The 21,603-nt window shown below is 36.5% G+C and overlaps 1 protein-coding gene across 1 annotated transcript; it reads right to left on the reverse strand.

Moving 5' to 3' along the window:
* Positions 1-15,005: 15,005 nt before the first annotated feature.
* LOC107763883 (uncharacterized protein At1g01500-like) lies at positions 15,006-20,603 on the reverse strand. Its single transcript, XM_016582393.2, has 2 exons — positions 19,679-20,603; positions 15,006-15,827 (listed from the first exon to the last, which is right to left on the reverse strand). The coding sequence occupies exons 1-2, from the start codon at positions 20,354-20,356 to the stop codon at positions 15,597-15,599; spliced, it is 909 nt and encodes a 302-aa protein (XP_016437879.2). The 5' UTR covers positions 20,357-20,603; the 3' UTR covers positions 15,006-15,596.
* Between the last annotated feature and the right edge of the window lie 1,000 nt (positions 20,604-21,603).

A 21,603-nucleotide genomic window follows, 5' to 3' on the forward strand; every position in this document is an offset into this window, starting at 1 on the left:
TGTAGAAAGGGCTAGAAATCCCAACTCTTTGGGGCCTAATGAATTAGATTCCATCAAAGAGATTTGGGGTGTGAAGCATTAAATAAGACATAGTTTATGGCCCCAAAGTTTAGATAGAGTTTTTCCTTTACAAATTGGAATTGAGGTGTGCCATGCCAAATAAAATCTCAAAATATATGGCCCTCGCTTAACTAATATTTAAATCTTTAGAAATCGAGACGTGCCATTTAGTTGAGTTTTCACGGTCCTCGCAAACCTAAAAGTGCGTAGTTGCTTTAGGCGCGCTATTTTAAAAATTACCTTCCTAAACTCGGGTGTGCATTTATGTGACCCAAATCCAACTCTCAACAATGTTAGATAAAATATGTCGGGGACCGCGGGTGCATTTATGTGACGTGGTTCAAGACGTGTTTTAAATAACGTTGAAAGCTTTCTAAAAAAGTAATAACTAATTAAAAGCAGTTGTAAGTTAAAAATGCACAATAGGTTTTAAACATGTAATAAGTTAGATAATTAAGCCAATAATAATAGTTGAGCGACCGTGCTAGAACCACGGAACTCGGGAATGCCTAATACCTTCTCCCAGGTTAACAGAATTCCTTACCCGGATTTCTGTGTTCGCGGACTGTAATACAGAATCAATCTTTTCTTCGATTCGAGATTTGAACCAGTGACTTAGGACACCATACAATTATCCCAAGTGACGACTCTGAATTTTTTCATAAAATGATCCCGTTTTGATTGTCACTTTAAGTTGGAAAAAACTCCCTTATACACACTCTCGAGGTGTAGTAAAAAAGAGGTGTGACATACGTTTGTATTGCTTCTATTTGCAGGTAACCCGGCGAGCAACGACTATCCCAGCAGGAGCGATCCTGCTCCTGTTCTCTTAGCCATATCAAACCTAACCATTCCCGTAAACCGCTCACTCACCCTGCCCTAGATATTGCGTTCGTTCTTGAAATGACTTCATCGATATACTTCGCCAACGAATCCGAAACTACACATGGCCTGATTCCTATAAGACCAGGGATATGTAGGCAGCTCAGAAGCCAGAGTATGGCCTAATCTCTCGAACCGTTTCGCTCGGTCAAAATTGGCCATCATTTCTTTACCCGAAAACTCTTTCATCCTTCCCAAGTAAAGAGGGGCAGTTGTTGATACCCAATTTTTCCCCAAAATATTTTAAAATTGCATATATACCTGCAAAATCATGCATTAATAGCAATTGGTATTTTCCACAATTTTCCTATATTTTTATTAATTTATCCAACATTTTATTTCTAATAAATAATTACAAAATGGTACAAATGATTTCGAAAGCATTTCTTGATTTAGTTTATTGTTTATGGTCCTAATAAGACCAAATATTTTATAATTAGCCAAATTGGCATCTTTTGGCTATAGTTGCAATAACTTTGCAATTAGAGCCCAGGCATATAATTTTGTACTATTCTTACCAAAAACTTAGTCATTTGTATTTTTAAAATACTGAATAATCTTTTAGAATTATTTTTCTATGAAATTCATTTTTTGTAATTATTACCCATTTTACAAATTATTTTAATTATTTTAATTGGGTATTTAACTAATAGCCTATTGCTTTTCAATTCTAGCCTAAATTGAACCAGCCCCAAACCTAATTAAATTAGCCCAATACCCCAAAGCCCAATCCACTGTCCTACCCCACCCAATTTTTGTTTAATCTGGACTGTTGATCAATTTTGATCAACGGACCAGATCCGTCCTTACCATAATTAACCTAAAATGACTACCCCCAAAACCCTCATTCTCATCCTCTCATCTTCTCTCATTCTCTCCGCCGTTACATCTCTCATCTCTCTCAAAATCCTCTATGTTAAACCTAGCTCCTACTCGCCGGCCGTTGGTTCGCTGGTAACCATGGTGGTCTTACCACAATCCCTAGTCCCATGGCTCTCTTCTTATGCCGTTTGTTGCTGCCTTGAGGCCCTCAAGAGAGCCAGAAGGCGGTTCACTCACCTCTCATGGTTTCTACGCCGTTCTCAGGCCACCCTTGGCCGTTCGAGTAAGATCTTTATATTTTCCGGCTAGATCCATGGCTTCTAAGCCGGAATCTCTTCATCTCTGGGTTATCTCTCTCTGAAACCCTAACTCATCTCTTGAACCTTCAGATCTACCATAGATTTGAGTATATTTTGAGTTATTCTTGCTGTTTTCCATGATAATTTCTCCGATTTTTCGAAAATGCCTCTTCGTCTTCATACTAGGGTTCGTAACCCCTTTTCAAAATACTTTTTCTTCTGATTGCTGGTATCAATCTATGATTTTTACTATGTTTAAACAGTTTATTTAAGTTTTACCTTTTATCTGATTCATTATGTTGAAAACACTAATTATTGGTCTTAATCTTGGGTTCTGAGAACCATCCTTGTTTATTTGTTCGCTTAATTTATTCGCATGTCTGTTATTCATGAATATGTTCTATGTATCTATGATTATTTACCCTATTATTCTCATTAGGATTTCTGAGTTTGCTTTTTCCGCCTATACTATGTTTGTTCTATTTATTAACATAAATTTGTGTCAATTCCTCTAATTAGTACTATTTTTTTGGTTGAATTCCTGACTTTACATGATTTTTACTTAACTATGCTTATTAGGGTTTCTGATTTTTATTACTTCTTGCCTATGCTATGAATATTTCGTGTATTTCATAATAATTTGTGTTAATCCCTTTAATCGTTACTGCTCCTATTCGAATCCCTAATTTCCTGTAATGGATACCTTTCACTAATCTCTTGTGATGATTTCCTTACTGGTTTTCAACCTCTAAATATCTTCTTGCCTTATTTTGTGGTTGATTATGCTGTCAAGTTGATTCTCAGACATTTTTCTTAATTAAAATTTGTCGAACCTAGCCTATATTACATGCTCTGTACTATGCTTATTTCCTTATGTGTTGTATTCCAGTCTCATATGATCTCCTTCCTTATTTTTCTTTACCGTTTGAAGTTAACTCCCTTAATTAAGGGAGTACTTCTACTAATTTTATACTAATGGATACCCAGTTCCATAATTACTACTTGACTTTGATTCTTACCTTATTATTCTACCTATCAAACTATATATATATATATATATATATATATATATATATGCTCTCTCATTAACACACAGACACAAACACATTTTGGTTCAAAACTCTCTCTCTCTCTTACTAAAAACTCTCTGCCCTCTTTTGTGACTACTTACTACTGTTCTAAGTTAGCCGGATGTAAGCCAAAGCTAACTATTGTGCTCTCCTATTATTCACTTTTTGTTTGCTGTCACTTTACTGGTATGTCCTGATTTCAATTCAAGTTCCAAAACCAATATGTTTCTTTTATTACTTCAATTCCTCTTGCTAGTCTGTTTTTACTTATGGTTCTGTTGTTCAACTTGCAACTAATATGTTTACTTTATTGCTTCATCAGTATGCTCCTAAATGTGTCCCCTCCCTTAGACTCAGCATGTTTATGAAGTGTTATCCCCCTTTTAGTGTACCACAATATGACTCTCCCTTACTAATGTTCTATGCAAAGTAGTTGGCTATCTTTAAGTGACCTGATTCTGTATTAATTCTGAGGTTCCTTAACCCTTTAGCATGTTGCTGATTATGTACTTAAGTGCTCCTATAACTATGAGTTTACCTATGTGACCTATGTGTCCCCAAATCCCTTGACCCCCTGTTTGTGGTTGTTGAACCTGCTTTGGTTCTATGATCTCTGGCTGTGTATGAACCTGTTTTGGAGGTGTTGTGTTTGGACTGGTGATTACTACTCCACTCTCTTTTCAAAACTGTCTCTGATGTCTTTTACAAAACTATTTCAAACAAGTCCCTTTTCAACTGCTTCCCTACTTAAATCTTTTCAAGCACTCTCATATCTCCTCTTAGGTTTTACGTTCTGCCCCTCTAATGTGTAACTGCTTAGGGATCCCTATGAGATCCCTCTGAAGTTTGATACATTAGAGTTGGCCCTTCCACACTGCACTTACTCAACTATGACTATGAAATCTGGGTGTGAGCACTGCCCGGGATCCCTTGAGGTCCTTAAGGAACTCTGACACACCCGGATTATATGAAAGGCTATGAGGCAATCCGACATTGGAAATTTTGGAAATCTTGGCCTATTGGTAGGCTCCCTATAGAGTAACTTCTTATTTTTCTTATCTACTTATGTAATTCATTCGATATTGGCCTGTAATAATTTGTAAACGAACATTGAAGTTTGGATAGTAAAAATGGGAGGGTAGTTATGCATGTTATAGATATCAAAAAGGGTAGAAACTATGCATTAGGTCTATATTTCCTATATGTGCAATAGAATCCATGCTCAAAACATATCATGCATTAGAAACCATGCTCTTAGGGCTCATGTATACTGCTTCAGCATCTCATTTTTGACATTCTTATCACTCAGAAATCCTATTTTAGGATAAGGGGCATTAAAAATAAAGATTGCTACTCTTGCACACTTGACAACATGCTCTATAATGTTGTAACCTTTCTATGCATTTAGAAATCCTGCTATAGGAAATTCTGCAATCATGTCGTGCATATTAGAAATCTTGCTTTAGGAATTCTGCATATAAATCACTCTACATTTATACGTGCATATTAGATACCATGCTTTAAGATCTCATTCGTACTTGCTCAATCACACCTAGAATAAATTACTGATTACGGAAGAGGTAAAAACAACTTCACATTTGATTATCCTGTTTAAAATAAGCTTGTATTAATCCCTGCATTTTTATAACACTTAGAACCACATGTTTTTTAGGTAAAATAACTCCTTCATTGTTCTAATGGTTCTGGTAATAATTGTGCATTATCCTACGCCTAGGCAAGCCTTAGGTATCCAATTTCTCCTAAGATTGGAAACTGCCCCCTTGTGTGTAATGCTTATTGATTAACAGGCTTAAAATCAGTAGGCAAACTAATTAGGGCCCCTGCTTCGGAGTTATAAAATGAACCTACATATCTAATGTGTTCTGATACCCACCTAGACATCATGTCTTAGGATACTGTTGCCCTTATCTGTGTTTGAGTCATGCTGTTTACATGCCTTATCTGTGGAGGTAAACTGAGCCTCTTATTTGCTCTTTCCTGTCTTATATGCTAAGGTCCTAATTGTTCTTGCATGTCGCCTTAGTATTTTCTCCTTTTAACCTTAGGGGGTCTGTCTAGAACTACCTATAGGTAGAGGTCCTAAATATCCTCCAGGACCATTAAGAAGGGACGGGTAACAACACGCAATAGAGATCGCTAACCAACACTCGTATTAATAACCACTAAGGAGGTGGGAAGGGTAGATATGGAATATGATGACTACGCACTAATGTTACGTGTAGTCCCTTATTGAGGAGTGTTTACCGGACATTGTATAGGTGATCCTGTAGGCTAACCAACCTAGGACCCCTCCTTTCCCAAATTCCTTGTGTTTTAAATTTTCCTTTATGTATACAACTTGTTCAAAACCTCTGTCTTATTATTTGAGTTATACAAAGTCCAACGTGCTTTACTTGTAAATTATTTGATTCAACTATTTATTTGTTAATGGATTAATTCGTGAATATAAGTTTGGCCGGGACCCACCATTATGGACCGAGAGGGGTGCCTAACACCTTCCCCTCAAGGTTATTTCGAGCCCTTACCCAAATCTCTGGTAATGCAAACTAATCCAAGAGTTAATCGCTCTAGGTGCCCTAACGCACCATAACCCGTTAGGTGGCGACTCTTCAACTACCCAATTCCCAAAAGGAAATGAGTTATTACTCCCATGAATGTCGAAACCTGAACTCTCTCCGCAGAGGGAAAAAAGGGGCGCGACAGCCGGCATGAAGTCAGCCACGAAGTCTGCCAAGATTTTAGCATTGAACCTATTGTATTTTTAAAGTTATGGGTTCAGACGTACTATTTGTTACAGTTCTAATAAATTTTATAGATAAATTTATTCTCCGCGTCGAAAGTACTGGATTTAGATGAATTCGGCAGCCAAACTACGCACCCGCCCTTGATACGATATACATAAGGTAATGATACACACAACCTTCAAATTTTGGATCCGGTTACTAGTGATGGAAGTTGGTCGCAACTCGCCATTGTTATGACTAAGGGTGTTTAACGGGTGGGCCGGGCTGAGGTGGATAAGGATTTTTTGTACCTGTACGGGTTATGGTCCGGGCCGGTAACCGTAAGGGTTACGGGTTGATGGGGCCGGGCCGGGCCAGGTTTAGTGTATTTTTTAATTTATTTTTTTGTATTTTGTATAACTATTGAAAGTTTTATTCATACAAAGTAAAAATATAAAGAATACAAGGAAGACGAGAAAAAATTGCACTTATAAATTGCAAGTGCTATATTTATTTCAAAATTACAAAATTGAAGCTTGCATTTAAAAAGTAAATTAACAAAAAAAATAGTAAAACTAAATTTTCATGCATAATAAATTAATAATACTTCAAATTAATCTAACAAACTAAAACATTAAGCATAAATACGTCTAATGATTTTAAAATAACACAAATTGTCTCAAATCAACTTAAATACGAATTTCCGGAGGATGCTCAAGACAATACTTTATATGCCTCCTTAAACTGCCTGTGCTAGACTTTGAACGAAGATTTAAGACTTGACCACAGTTCTTGCACATTACTTTCTGAACTTCTTCATTTTCTTTTACCACCTCAAAGTGTTCCCAAACATATGAGCGCACTCTAGAAGTACGAGGCATGATTTAACTTGAATTGAGATTTGAGAATTGAGATTGAGATTGAGAAATGAGAATTGAGAGATGAGTGAAGAAATGAGGAAGGGGGAGGGTATTTATAGTTTTTCAAAGGGGAGTTAATTTTTTTTTAAAAAAAAAACCCAAAAATGGGCAAAAAATGCAATTAAGCTGTTGGGCAACAGCCATAATGTGAAATGGACCGTTGCCAACGGTCAGAATCTGAGCCCACATTTAAAAAAAATTGTTACCTTTAAACCGGTCCGGGCCGGTTAACCGGATTAACAGTATTGTTCGTTGACCGGGTTTGACCGATCCGGTTAACCGGTGGTCAAAACGTGAACGGACCAAAACCCCTTACACCCTTAACCCAACCCAACCCAACCCAACCCCCTTCTACCGGTCCGAGCCGGTTCCGATTTTAACCTATCTTGGCCAGTCCGGAACCGGGCTGACCCGGCCCGTTTAACACCCTTATTATAGACAAAGTGTTGATAAAAGGTCGCCTTTATCAAGAATTTTTTAGTGAACATTGTTTTAACGATTTACTCTATACAAGATCTTCTGAATGAATCATTTCTATTAAGCAAATAAATAGTTGTAGAACAACAAAAAACAACTTAATGAATTTCTGGATAATTCGAATTCTGACTTTCATCATTCATTAAATAGAAACAACGAGACCTAAGTGGGTTTAACTATCAAAGTTTACTCATTTCAACTATCCTTTTCTTCCGAAGAAGAAAAAAATCAATCAATAGTCAAAGACACCAAAATTCAAGAACCAAAGACAACAAAAAAGTACAGACTCAAATTCAACCAGGTTATCAGCAACGTCATGACTTTTGTGGTTTAGCGTAGTATTCTCTACTCTTTATTGAGTGAACAGTAAGACCATAACATAGTCCTCAATTTAGTCTTTCCTACTCTACATAGCAATTATGTGAAAAAATAAAATACCTTGATCTTTTCAGTAGGATAAATGAACAACACATGTAAATTATAACCAGTAAATACTTATCTGCACAATAAATACATGATACATATATTTACAAATATAATTATTTCTAAACCACAGTTAACTATTATACATTTTCACCTTAATTTATTAATTAATTATAATAAATTAGTATAATTTGATATATTAATCGATGGAAGTAAATTTTTACCATTATACCAATACATGTACAAACCCAACAATGTATTTATTACAAACAGGGGAGCAATGAACTATCCGAATTACAAGAGGATGAATGCTAGAATCCAAATGTTCTCTTTCAAATTTTGGCATCCGGTCAGATAAGTTCAAACGTAAGGGGAAGGTGAAAATGCCAATTGCAAAACACTAACTTTTAACCTATCCAAATTGCTATGCATTTGTTTTGGGAGAAAATTCACAAATAGCCATTTTTCAATCCTTATAATTGAAAAATTACCACAGTTCTGGAGTTTCAAATTCAATACGTAAACTTAGGGGTATACATAGGTCGGGTTGGTTCAGGTTTTACAATTACCAAACCAAACCAATTGTGTCGGGTTATTAAATCTAAAGACCAAACCAAATCAATAAAACTCGTGTTTTTCAATCTCGCTTTTTCTCGGGTTTTTTCGGATTTTCAGGTTTTTCGGATTTTTTTCCGGTAAAATATTCGTAGAACAAAACATATAACTTGTGCTCAAAATATTTCTTTAATCCTAGTAAGATACAACTATATAAAGTATTTTCCTAGAAAATAATACAAAATATGAGATGTGTCCATGACATTATCCTAAAATATTCAACAATAAAGACAATAAATTATGTAATATAAATATTGCTAATTAAAATGCCATAATAAAAATAAACATAATCTAAAAGTACTAAGTCATGCTAAAATAAGTAGACTAATAAGGGAGTATTATTTACATGACTAAACGCTAAAGAAAAAGAAAAATAGGTTATGCATTTTTATCTAAATTATTGCAAAACGAAAAATAGATATTCAATACATTCCCTTTCGTAATATTGAATTGAATGTCTTTTGTTAGCATTAATTATTGATTTGATTTTGGTTTGGGCTTTTGTTAGCATTATTTAATTTACTAATATTAATGGCTGTAAAACTTATTGGAACATTCAAAAGTTCTAAGTCCAACCTTGAAATAATACCTTAAAAGATAAAATTATGAATTTTTTTAAGGAATATTTATAAATTACATCACAATAATTATATTTATATATTAAATATATATAAAAATTTTATATATGTAATTTCGGGTTGGTTTGGTTTCGGTTTGATTTTCTTTAGTTAAAACCAAACCAAACCAATTATGGTCAGATTTTTTTTTCCAACACCAAACCAAATCATAGTCGGATTTTTTTTCTCGGTTTGGCTCGGATTATCGGGTTGGTGCGGTTTGTCGGTTTCCTTTGTACACCCCTAAGTAAACCTTAGAATATTGTGTTGGAGTTTCACTTATGAAATTTGAGCGCTATTTCTGCATTTGTTTGTGTATGGCCAAAATCTACCTTAGAATATTTAGGGTAATATCGCATTAATGAGAGAGTCTGCCCATCGACCAGGAAGCAGCAAGATTTGTGATCAACATGTCAACAATGGCCGAGGTCGAGCACCGTTGACAGAATAGTAACGGCTAGTTTTTGAAATAGGATATTAAACTGAATACTCTAGTGAATATTCTCTGAACTTGTACTATTAGAATTTGTTAGGGACAGGCCTTGTATAAATAGAAAAGGAGACAATGGAATAGGGCATGTGATATTCACTTGATAATAACACTTTTCATAGGAAGATTCTCTCTTTCTCTAGCAAAGATACAAACTTTACATTTCATCAACATTCTTGCTTATATTATTCTACACTTTTTCATCAATTCTGAGAATAGTTCACACACTTATCTGTCACGCATCATTGTCAGGAGGAACAATCATCCAACTCATTCATTATTGGGTGAATCATTCCTTCTATTTACTTAAATATCATTTGTTGTTATTTATTACTAGTTGTACCTCATTTATTACTCATGTTTTTAGAATATTTAATGTCTGGTATTATTCGCCCCCACTGAATCAACTCCACATTATCCGTATTTTTAAGATATATCCCCGTTTAGGAATATTATTATTAATTAGGTTTAATCCATCATTGTCGCAGCCCTCGAGAAGCTGGAAAGTACCCATGTGGCACACCATCCACAAGCACTCCAAAGGCTCTTCTGCTGAGCGAATCTGCGAGCCTACTTAAATATAGAAGGAGGACCACAAGCTCGGGGCTCGACGAAATGGAAAGTTTCAGCATGTTGAAACTTCTTGGGGTTAGCAGTGAAAGAAAGAGCCCAGCATTCATTTCTTCATGAATATTCATAGATGAATCTACTAAAAGAGGGACCAGCCTCGTCGTGGTGATTAGAGGACACCTCTGATCGTTCACCTCTAATGTGACACGTTCCCTCCCAGTTATATGATCAACGGGATCAGTCGGCCCAGGAAATTCATATGCTCCGCGGACGGAGCAAAAAGTGGAGTCTCTTTCTATCTTCTGGCTGTTCCCAGAAGGAATTTCCGAGCTTTTGTCCGCGCCCGCTTGAATTTCACTTTCACTCTTGGATAGCTATAGCTACGGGGCTTTTCTGGCTTGAACGTTCCCTGCTCTTCCACTCTATCTCCTTATTGGATTGGTAGGTACATTCCTCTTTCTCTTCTCTTAGTCGACTAGACTTCCCTCACATCCTACTCTTCATTATAGAAGGTTCTTTATTCCAAATACTGGCGAATCACCTTCATTCAATGCTAGCATCTCTCTCAGCTGAAAGAAGATCAACTCTCAAGCTCACCCCTTTTTTGCTTTAGTCAGAAGAGCCTCTCTCCTCCTCGTATAAATATAAAGGTTTAACCGAAAGTTCTAGTTATTGGTCAAATAGTTTGTCTACTCATTTTCCTTTTTTTTCCTTGTCTTTTAGGTTGTTTCTATGAGGAATTTTTTACCTTTAGACATTTTCAAATTTGGACTTGCTTTGATTGTCCAGAACTTGAAAGAAGACCTACAATGGATTGAAATAGGTAAATGGATGGAAAAAAAAGAGGAGAAAATAGCCAAAAAGTACCAGCAATAGGCGTTGACAAATGACCGTTAAAAATGACTATAGTGGAATACTTCTACAAATACAATACTCAAAATAACCACACACGCCAATGAGACTGTCCCACTAGTGAGTTCTAAGTATTAAAATCTCCAAAAGTTTTGAAATACACAACCACTTGCATGAATAATCTTGTAGCTGATTATTAGTAGTAAATATTCATTAACTGTACCTTAATACAGAGTTATGAAATATAAATTGCCTTATTATTTTTCCCCTTTAGCAAAAGACAACTTAATTAAGAAGACCTTCTTGATGTTCAACCATCAAAAGATGATATATCATCTAAAAAAAATTATGCTAGTGGTATAAAAGATTTTTTCCATTTGACATTAGAATTCAGATTAAGGGTGGTAGGTGGGCCGGTTAGGCCCGGCCCCGGCCCATGCCCGCGAGCCCATATGGGTAATAAGCCTAAAAGGGCTTACCCGTTTAAGCTCGGGACCGGGGGTTTGAGGCCCAAGTGGGCCAGTTCAGATAAAATGCCTGTTAGGACCGGGACCGGCTACTAAGTGGACCGGTTCAACCGGTCTTAACCGGTCCCAAACGGTCCTAAACGGGCCCAACGACTAATTTAATAAAAATAAAAAATTCTCAAATCAAAACTGACCGTTGGTGCTTTAGAAAATAGTCGTTGGCTATTTATAAAATAGTCATTTAACCCCCCCCCCCCTCCCTCCCCTCCAACTTTGTTTTAACCCCAAACTTTTATAATTACACTTTTTTCCTATTTTCAACTATAAATACCCTCTTATTCTTTTATTTTTCTTTACCAAATCATCAATCTCTCTCTAATTTTCTTCTAAAATTGATTACTTTGTTGTTGCAACTTGTGTGAAAAATTGTGAAGCTGGTGAATTGAAGTATTCAAGTCTTCAACTATAATTAATTTCAACAAGTTGTTCGTCAGTTCGGTAAACTCGTTCCAATTCTTTAGTTTTAATATTATATTTTTGTTTGTTTTATTTAATTAATTTGTATAATTATAATTAAGATGTCATATTCCTTTAAAAAAATATTTAGTAAAAATAAGGGAAAATCCAAGAGTGGTGAATCTAGTGGCCAATCTATTCCTCCTCTAATTCCCCGGCCTCCCCTACCCAAACCCCATACCCGCCCTCCACCTGCTCCTATTCTTGATAGTGATAATACTTTATTACAATTTACGGATAGTCAATATGTGCATAATGTTGGTGGTGGCGAATGCTTAGATGATGAATATATGAACAATCTTTATGGTAATCCAACTATAGATGAAGAAGATGAGCAGGAAATAGATTTAGATGAAACGCAACCGGATGATGATACACCCACTAGTCCTGTTGCTCAAGTTAACCCAACTAATCCAAATGATGCCCCGGATGACCCCCCCTGTTACTACCCCTACTTTTTCTAGACAACCTTCTAAATGGGCCAAAACATCTCTGGTTTGGCCATTTTTTATTCAAATAAGAGAAAAATTAAAGCTAAGTGTAAAACTTGTGGCAAAGAGTTAGCCTTTAACTATGTTGATCGAGGGGGGAGGGGAAGTTTGAGGAGACACATAATGACACCCTCAAGATAAAGCTAAATTTTTTCAAATGAAAGCTGCGGTCGGGGGCAAGTCCAACTAGTCAGCCTGACCCTAGTACCAGATCAAATCAATTTCAACCGGGAATTAACATTGTTACCAGTGGTATTTTATATTATGACCCGAGAAAAGATAGGGAAAAATTGGCAAAAATGGTTATTGTTATGTGTTTACCCTAGTTTTCCGTCTCACCCCCACTTTGTACATTATATTAGAAAAGTTTTTAATTCTACTTATAAAGGATGACCTCGCACAACCGTAAAGAGCGATATTTATAAATATAAACATAAATATGAACAATATTTGCGCTATTTATTTACGCATATTAATTTTCGTGTTGCTATTATTAGTGATATTGGTAGAAGTGGTAATGACTGCGATTATCTTACTTATAGAATAATTAATTCACGTCACACATGGCAATTTGTTTCTAGCACGATTACGGATATTTGTAGATATTTTTGCATTAGTGATAAAATAATGTCAATTTCAATGGATAATGTTACTAGTAATACTAATGATGTAGCCTTGCTTACCACTACACTAAGTCCTGCATTTAGTAATATTTTTCATGTTAGATGTATTTGTCATATTTACCATTTAATTGTGGGTGATGGTATGCGGATTTTAAATGTTGAAATTGAAAAGGTTAAAATGGCTCTTAATTGGCTTTTTTATTCAAACCGTAGAAGTAGACTTAGAGAATATTTTAAAAGATGCGATGAATTTGGCCTAAGAGAAAGAAAGGTTCCTAAACCTTGTCCAACTAGATGCAATTACATGTATGAAAGTTTAGTTGTTGCATATGAATATAGAAACCCAATAAACTCAACGTTTAATGCTCATGTACGTGATGATGATGAGCACCTTACAAATGCGGATTGGGCTAATGTTAAAATGCTTGTAGGTTTTTTTAGAAAGATTTCATGTTGCTACAAATAAATTTTCTGGGCAATATTATCCTACTATTCCGAACTGTTTAGTTTATCTTGCAGATCTTGCAAATTTGTTTGCTTATTTTTTAGAGAGTGGGGAAATTTATGAAGTAGCTATTGATTCCATGAGAAAGAAATTTAAAAAATATTTTTTCCCTATTCCCCCTATTTATGGTATTGCTGCCTTGTTAAATCCTACTATAAAATTAGGTGGTCCTCAATATTGGTATTGATCTATTTATAATGGTTTAGCACTTGCAACTGAGGAGTTGTCTACACTTTCGGACGCACAAGCCTCAATTAAAATAAATGTTCTAACTATTTATAGTGCTTATCAAATTGCACTAGATAATGCTAGACCAAATATTCTAACTCCTTCTTCTAGTTCTCAATCATCTAAAAGAACTGCAGGAGTAAGAACACTTACTGCTTGGACCGAGTTCAGGGGTTCTCAAGGTTGTACCACTTTTGATTGTTCACAACTAAATAAACTTGAAGTTTATTTGTCAGAAGGACTTGAGGAAGTGAGTCCTGACAGCTCATTTAATCTTTTGGAATGGTGGAAGGACAAAGAAAAACACTTTCCGGTCCTTTCAAGGATGACCCGAGACATTTTAACCATTCAAGCTTCAACAGTGGCATCGGAAAGCGCTTTCAGTCAAGCAAGACTACAACTCGGTGATTATAGAGCGTTTATGAGGGAGAGCTTGGAAAAATCAGTACTTTTCAGGGATTGGATCCGTTCGGAACGAAGAAATTTTGGACTTGCTGAATCACAACTAGAGGTAGACGAAGCTTACGAAGAAATGCTACCTGAACTTGCGGAGGAAGAAGCTTCGCCCGGAAGCGGTGATGAACAAGCTTCTTTTCCGCCACCACAAACGAAAATTCCTCCGAACCTTGATGGATTTATGAAATTTGTAAGAGATACCATGTAAAATTAATATGTAACTTGCATTTTGGCACATCTTGATTAGTTTTTTTTTCTTTTCAATGGTGGTATTAACACCTTGGTTGTGCTCATTCCATTGGGGAGGGGGGTAGAAGCTAAGAAAGATTGAGCCATATTTTCTTAATGTTATGATAATAAAAATTATAACGCATTCCTTTGAATAATCTTTTTACAATATTTTGTTTTTTAAATTTGAATTAAAAAATTTTTAAGTCACAATTATATAATATAATTTACAAGAAAATGCCTTAGATAAAAAATTTAAACAAATAAATAGCCCCTCAAATAAAGAGCCCCATATATATATATATATAGATAGATAGATATAGATATAGTATATATTAATATATATAAGCTATATAATTTACAAGAACTTGCTTAGATAAAAAAAATTTAAAAAAAAATAGTCAAGGCCTGTTTCTTCTAGGCCCGACCCACATAGCCCGGGACCATTAGTATACGGTCCCGGTCTGGTTACACCCAAAAGCCCACGAAGACCGGGTCTGTTTAAGCCCCGGCCCACAAAGACCGGGTGGGCCGGACCTGGACCGTTTGCCACCCTTAATTCAGATAGGCGCCAAAAGGATTTAACGGGAACAAAAAACATATTAATAAAGACATATCGCACGTTCGTACTGTATAGCTGCTAGTGAAAATATGAAAGCAAATCAAGCATTTACAACTTTTTTATTGGATTCCTAATATAGTAGCATTTTCCTGAGTACCTATACAAACCAATTTTGTTACACCAAGCCACCTATTCCAACTACCAAAATTGTATGACAAATGTGAACTCTTCAAAGGTTACCTAAACAAAAGCCTTCAGCACACACCAGCACCAATTAGACTAAAAGGCATTTAACTAACAGGAGAAAACGACTTAACCGGAAAAAGAAAATATACACGAGATATTCAGTTCTAAATACAGCATATAGTCTCACTACACCTTGACAAAGTCTTCTGCACTGGGGTTTGAGTACAGCTATATCCACAGAATACCATCACTCATGACTCTTGGCGATGAGCCTTGGAAGGAAGTCTACTGCAGCTTCTGTATACGCATAGAAAGTACATTACGGCCTCCCACCTGATAATTATGTTACCACTCTTCAGCTGCAGCACTTGCTTCTCCATTGCCTCTGCACTAATATGCCAAACTATTTTAATGGCCATAAAAGGTCCTGCTTTCCAATTCCAAAATCCAAGTCAAGAAAACCATTTCACTTCTATCATAAAAAGTATCAAGCCTAGAAAAACCTCCTCCTGAGATTTCTAGTGGTTGCCTGATAAGAACGCATAAGTAGTCCCACCCCAATGCCGACACCAACACACATCCCAAGGCCTATCCCAACACCAACCCTCACTCCTGCGTTGAACCAGGAGAGTTGACCATCTTCACCATGGTACATGTCTTCTGAATAGAATCCATATCCAGCTTTCACTTCAGACTCGTAATCGTCAACGTCTGTTTCTGTGATCTGCTAAAAAACACAGTAATTGTAAGGAAAATACAAACTGTCTTTGGATTTACTTTGACAAACCAAACTAAACTGTCATTTAGTTAGCACTCAATAACTATGTCCCATCAACTAGTAAATATGAATGTTTAAAATTGATTCAAGGAAGTGACAACCAAGAGAAAAAAACAACAGATGGAATGAGAAAAAGAGAAACATAGAAGCTCAATTGAGAGACTCAGAAAGATGAGAAAAAAAAGGGCAGCGCAATGCACAAAGCAACCCGTATTCACGCAGGGTCCGGAAAAGGGCCGCATCCTTAGGGGTGTGATGTAGAAAGTCTACCCTGATGCAAGCATTAGTGGCTGCTTCCACGGTGCGAACCCGTGACTTATATGTCACACAAAGACAACTTTACCGTTGCTCTAAGGCTCCCCTTCAAAGAGAGATGAGAATGGAAAAGAAACAGAGATGCAAACGAAAAATTATCTCACACATCTAAAGAAGGCTAAATTAATATAGGTTATAACGCACTCAGCTTTAGGATGCAGAAGAGACATTTTATCTGGCATATCATAGGCTCCACTGACAAGCATTTTAGAACTTGGATAATCTGTTTACATGATACAAATTCTCATGCCAATCCACATTTGGAATCAACCTTTTAACATGACATCCTTCAAGATTCCTGCATCTGCAGATCCAGCAAGGTAGCTTTAATGCATTCACTGTTAGGATGCAAAAGAGACGGTATTTACTGCCCGCAGAACACAACTTCACAAGACATGTAGACAACTTCTGAGAAGCTTGACTAATTCCTTTTAAAGCCATAATCTTCTCAGGTGGAATCATACTAATTGCTTTCAAATCAATTTGAAAGGCCACACGTATTTGATATCTGTCAAGATTTCTTACGCTAGATCAAGATGCTTCGTCCACATGTAATCTGAAAGATATTTTAAATTTTCATCCCTATAAAATAACTTTCAGCCAGAGATCAGACCTCTACATGTGAAATCTGAGAGGCTGGAGAGTAGGGTTTAGAGGAGGACAATTCAGCAGTTTGACCGAGTGATCTCTCCCTTATCAGGAACTACAGGTAAGAAGAGAAACAAGTGTATTCGTGAATAAGCACTCCAATCACTAAAAGTAAACAACGGCTACAGTTCTCATGCTGAATCTGATAGTCACAACCATGACAAACACCTCATAAATGGCAACAAAAATTGTTGTTCTCGTCAACCAACATGTTCTTCACATGCCCATTGACAAAAAAACATCAATCTTCTTAACAAGAACATAGCCTCTGTTCAACTGGGCGCAAAACCAAAAGAACCAAACTGATTCTCTATCACTCTGACTCTTGTGGTGTCTTAAATCTACGCTCTATCACTCTTTACCAAAGTTTCATTGTATGACTCATAAACTTAATATCGTGATAGTTCACACGACTTTGAATATCTTCTTTATTGTTACTTCTCATATATTGGATATGTCTTCACTTGTGAGACATTCTACGACTTTTAATATAACATTAAATAACTTGGTAGGCCATATTATTACACCTTTTCACCTTTTCAGGACACTTCCAAAACTCTACATGTATACCATATGTGGATGCCATCTTGGCCACACACTTTTATAATTCTCAAATTTTCATGGATCCGTTACTTCTGTCAGCCTATTTTTTACCGTGCAAACATGTACGGAGATCTGTGAGGTTACCTCGTGATTAGAGTTGAACAATTGATTAAAATAGCCTATCCAGCTAGCCTTGATCTGATTCTCATGTCAACACTTGTTGAGAATCTTCTATCATATAGTTCACCTGGTTTTCATCCTTATTCCTCTTCTCTTTCAGGCCTGTTAGTTTATACATTTATTTCTCCCCTTCTCAAGTCCCTAACTTTTGCTACAGTTATCTTCTGTAGCACCTTTAATGGAGACGAATTCACAACTAGGAGAAACGGGAAGAAATCGACGATCACCATCAGTTGAAATGACTTGGTAAAAACCAGTCACAAGGTAAGAGAGAATTTTCTTTGTACAACAGATGACATGCTTAATCGCTATTGTAAGAGGTCGCTACCCTTATTAATAATTTTTTTCCAGCCCTTCATTAGTTGGCAGTCATCTAACCAATAAACAATATCAAGCACCACATTGAACTGTTTACATCATTGTTCATATCTTTACTTACCCAAAAGATATGTAGTGAATTCTAAAGATAAGCCTGCAAGAGCAACCTCTACTTTATTAGATTTAAGTGTAGTGAGGACCATGAAGTTATTTTTGGTTATCTTTAGTTTTATGCCAAAGAATAGCTGGTTTCCCTCTTCGTTTTTAGAGGTCGTTCTTCCCAGCTTCACAAAACTTGATCTTGGCAGAGTTAACAGAAATCTACTTCTCAGCTTCATCAAAAACCAGAAATCTACTTCTCAGGCAAGCATTGGTTGAGCCCCTCCAAAAAGTGAATAGTACTTCACTACTATTCCCAGTCAAATTTTCATTACTACCACACCAAGACGTGACAAAAGTATGTACAAGTGTGTATACCTAAAATGAGTCATTCACAGCATAGATCAAACTAGCGAGTTGCCTATGTATTCTCTATTCACACAAATAATACATGTTATTTTTTTTATCAATCTGTTCAGGCCAAAAATACAAGTGAAATAAGAAAGACCTGCTAATGCTTTCTACAATGTTCTCATGATGTGGCTTCTCACTTAATTTCCATGTTTATATAAGCACTTTGTCAAGTATTTGAACCCTTACTGCATCAGTTATTGTCATATAGCAGGTGAAAGTGAATGATGAGACCTAACTCCTAAGCTGGTGACTTGTACAGTAGTACCAAAAAATGCTGACTGATGCTATAGTTACTCAAATTCGTCGAGGAGCTATCAATCAAAGGTGTAGCTGGCATAAATGAGAAGTTAATGCAACAACCTTCTTTTCCTTATTTTGGGTCTATTTCAAAAAGCCATGTTCCAAATTGAGACTGACGTTATGGGTGTTCAGCACAAAGGATCAATCTTTTGGGCGCACAATTCATCTGGGTTTACGTTGTTTCCTACTAAAGGTTCTGTATAGCTCTATAATATCATCATACAAAGTTGCTACATTACTAAATCTTAGTCACCCAGGATAAAGCACAATAACAATTTAAGAACCTAGCCAACACAATCATCCAACAAATTTTTGTAAGTTCTCTACTTTTTGATATACTTTTTGTGTATGAAAAGTTTCCTCAACGCTAATTATTTATTACTTCATCTAATCGTATACTTCTTGGGCCAACTTGCACGCACGTCGTCTATGTCTATTCTACTGAATATCTGCTACCTTCCACCATCTCTCACTAGCACAGGTACCGAGTAACAAGGCTTAGGCACTCGTAGGCAGATGCGAAAAAATCAACTAATTTTTTTTGCATCCGTTGGGATCTGAACCTCAGATGGCCACACTATCCCAGTGTTATTAAAAATGATTGCTTCATCACTTAAAGGGATGAAGCGATGCCAAGCAAGGGGTTATCGCTTTGAGGGGGAAGCCATGCACTTCATACAATGATGCGCAAAGTGATCCCAACAGGAAGCGATCGATTCTTTGAATCTCAACTTTGAGGAGTTGGATTATTATCTGCATTATTGTATATTAAATATTGAAATTGGTTATTTTAATTGATATTTGATCATTATAGTACTAAATTCATAAATGTTTTATAGTTATTAAATGTCATGAATTGTGCTTTTCAAGACACTGCTTCAACCAAAAAGAACCTAACCAACACCATTGACACACAAAAAGCTAATTTATCCCTCTATTCCTTCTAATCACGGTAAAGGTAAAGGTCATCATTGCATTACCGGTAGATTTCTTTGTCGAATGAATCCATTTGAGCCCCCATGCTCCTTCTCAACCTCCTCATCCTCAGGAATTGCGTCCAACATCCCCTGCCTAGGTACCTTCCTTCTCGGGCTAACCTGAATCGTCTTAGTTAAAATCACAGGTACACCCGAACAACAACCCGCTATATAAACCTCAATTGACGGCGAATAAACCCCAAACTTAGGCTGAACAAAAGCCGATCCCCCATTACCAAATGACGCAGCTGTATAACAATCCATGCTCCAACCAGTCCTCGAATTATTCTCGATCCCATTACCATTAGCCCAACCCGTCTCCACTCTCTCCAACGATCCGCAAAGTATTAAATCCCTTTCACTTTCGTATACCTCAAATTCCACCGGGCCCGAAACCCTAACACTGTCGGTGCTCACGTACGTCACCTCGGAGGACTCCTTGTCGACGCGATCGCGACGGAGGGTGACGGACGCGGTGTCGGTGGCGGGAGCACGAGAGCCGTTGATCTCTAACGACACTCCCATCTCGCGCCGGAGGTGGCGGAGTACGAGGTGGTCCGGTACGGCTTCTACAGAACATGGCGTGATCCGTACGTAGAATAATCGGATTTCTAAACAACCTCCGGTAAAATTTGAATTTTTGTAGATTGTCATTGACATTTCTTCACCTTGATTACCCATAAATCCACAAATTTTCTTCTAGGTAGAGAGAATTAATAAAATTGATCATTGAATAACCAGGAGAATTGAAGAAAATTTAGCGGTCATATTAGGGTTTTCTGAATTTAGAGTGAAAATTAGGGGTGCAGATATTTTGGTATATGTATGAACATGGTACAGGACAGTATGATAAAGGGGTCAACGAGAAGGCTTGAGCGTTAAGGGAACGGACATGTGGAGCGTCACATACACGCGTCAGTTGGAGATTTTTGTGTCGCTCTTAACATTTGCGAAAGAAGCGATGCTACCGATGTATTTGGGCCAACGTTAAGGAACAGTCGAAACTTTGGCGGGGATTTGATTCTATCCTCATTTTTACCTTTTAACTTATACTCGCTTTGTACAAAAAATTACAAGTATATTTATTTTTCGCGTAATTTCAAATATACGGACCTAAGTAACAAAAATTTATGTCTAAAATTTGAACTTCAGAATTTTTTTCTTGAAGTGTAGCCTTATCAAAGCAAAACTTCAGATATATTTGCCTGAAGTTTGACCTGACTTACAAAAGCAATCACACAAACTTCAGTTTCATAGTGCAATGACAAACTTCAGTTCAATAAAACTACAACATATTTTGGCTGAAGTTTTTGTTTTGTAATTGTTGAATTTGCTGAGTTGAAGTTTATTTTATAATTGCTGAACTTCAGTATTCTAGGAGCTGGTTGAAGTCTGATCCGAAGGCCCAATACAATCCAACCCCTTTCCTTTTACAAACATACGCAATATCGAAGGAGCTCTTCTTTTCTTTTTTCTGCTGGAACACTTTCTTTTCTTCAAACAATCAAAAACATATATTTGTCCTTCTTTAGCTCAATCTTCAGCTCATTTAAGAACTTACTACCTTCAAATCTTGATAGAAAATTAAGATCCATCTCAAAGTAAAAGGCAAGAAAATGAAAATATCCTGTTCCACTGTTATTCCTTTTTTTTTTGCTGTTCTTATTGGAGGATTGAGAGAGAAAAGAAGAAGAGGAAAAGAAGAAGAGGAAAAGAAAAGGAGGAAGAAAGGAATGCATAGGTCAGGAGGAAGAAGAGGAGGCTGAAGTTGTCGAAATTAGGGTATATGTTAAAGAATTTTAAAATATGGGTATAGGTTAAATGGGGGCGACCAAATAGGGCACCCCGTGCAATTTTTTACAACTTTGGCGAACCTACCGTAATATATTTAAAGATTAGCCAATTCATCCAAATTTTAGAATTAAGAG

The sequence above is a fragment of the Nicotiana tabacum genome, chromosome 1 (assembly GCF_000715075.1).
Source record: "Nicotiana tabacum cultivar K326 chromosome 1, ASM71507v2, whole genome shotgun sequence".
NCBI lineage: Eukaryota > Viridiplantae > Streptophyta > Magnoliopsida > Solanales > Solanaceae > Nicotiana > Nicotiana tabacum.

Excerpts from the sequence above, each read along its gene's own strand:
- LOC107763883 (XM_016582393.2), bottom strand. The coding sequence starts at position 20,356 with ATGGGTAATCAAGGTGAAGAAATGTCAATGACAATCTACAAAAATTCA. Across the intron at positions 15,828-19,678 it reads TTCGACAAAGAAATCTACCG|ATCACAGAAACAGACGTTGA; the intron begins GTAATGCAATGA and ends GTTTTTTAGCAG.